At 33.1% G+C, this 1,138-nt stretch overlaps 1 protein-coding gene across 1 annotated transcript in view; it reads right to left on the bottom strand.

The window, feature by feature from the left end:
- The window catches only part of HSPH1 (heat shock 105kDa/110kDa protein 1), a 28,522-nt gene that overhangs the window by 16,037 nt on the left and 11,347 nt on the right, over positions 1–1,138 (bottom strand). The window contains exon 5 of the mRNA XM_012642123.1: positions 117–273. Coding sequence (XP_012497577.1) covers positions 117–273 — 157 coding nt within the window. The remainder of the gene's footprint in view (positions 1–116; positions 274–1,138) is intronic.

The following is a 1,138-nucleotide window of genomic DNA, read 5'->3' on the forward strand; positions in this document are numbered from 1 at the left end:
GTTCCTCATTAAAAGTCTTTACCTAAAGTAACACTTATTACCAAGAAGAACAAGCACTGTGAAAAGGCTCAGTAGCTTAAAGTAAAAATATGACAGTTTTAATATGTTTTGGTCACTTAGTTCCAATGTATCGCTTTACCTTCAATTTTCCTTTGTTAAAAGCACAGGCTGACACTTGAAAGGCTGCGTGTCCTATATCAACAAAAACCACTATCCGAGGCTTCTCATCCAGGCTTGGAAGATCCTGCTTATAAATTCCGTAATTCAAAGCGACTACAAAAAAAAGTATGTTTCAATTCTTTGGTTCATACTTTCTTAGGAATTTCATTGTTACATATATTCACACATGCAGGAAACTTGACTATACTTGAAACAAAGGTGAACACATTCCTTTATACCTGACTTCAGACTGACATTCTTGGAATCAATTATTATTCTCTAATTTTAGAACAATGCTCAATCACTTTTCAATATATGGAGAGATGTGCTAGACAAAACATACATGATGTGAATAAAACGAACTGTAACCACACGTCACAAACAATATCAGACTCATTATGCAATACTTACATTTTAACCACAACCTGCTAGGAGACTGCTTATCCAAAAAAATTAAAAATTTAATACACAACTACAGCAACTGCAGTTTCTATCGGAGGTAAATAACTGATTTACCTTAAAGAGTCTGTGTTAATTTTTCCTGAACTTTGAAACTACTGTATTTCTCAACATGTATACCTAAGAACATGTCTTTATCAATACTTAAGTTTTTCAAAAACCTATCAGAAATATGCTAAGAAAAAAAATCATAAAAACTTTTTTTCCTTTTTGTATCACAGTAATAAACTGATAAAAGCCCTAGGAGGAGAGAACAGTGACTGCTCTGCTCACCATTGTATCCATATTACCTAGCTCAATGTGTTCAAATCGTACAGGCTTCAATATTTGATGAATGATCACCTCCTAAGTACAGTTCAGAAGATATGAGGAAAAAATCTGTAACTAAGTCAGTACTTGTAGCCAAGGTAGCTGTGAAAACCAGACTCTAAGCTTTTGGGAAAACTTGTTTCTTAACTAGAAAAGCATGTACAGAAATAAAAAGTTACATCTAACCCATCTAATTCAAAGGATTAAAAAA

Source organism: Propithecus coquereli, unplaced genomic scaffold (genome assembly GCF_000956105.1).
Source record: "Propithecus coquereli isolate 6110/MARCELLA unplaced genomic scaffold, Pcoq_1.0 Scaffold175, whole genome shotgun sequence".
In the NCBI taxonomy this organism is placed as follows: domain Eukaryota; kingdom Metazoa; phylum Chordata; class Mammalia; order Primates; family Indriidae; genus Propithecus; species Propithecus coquereli.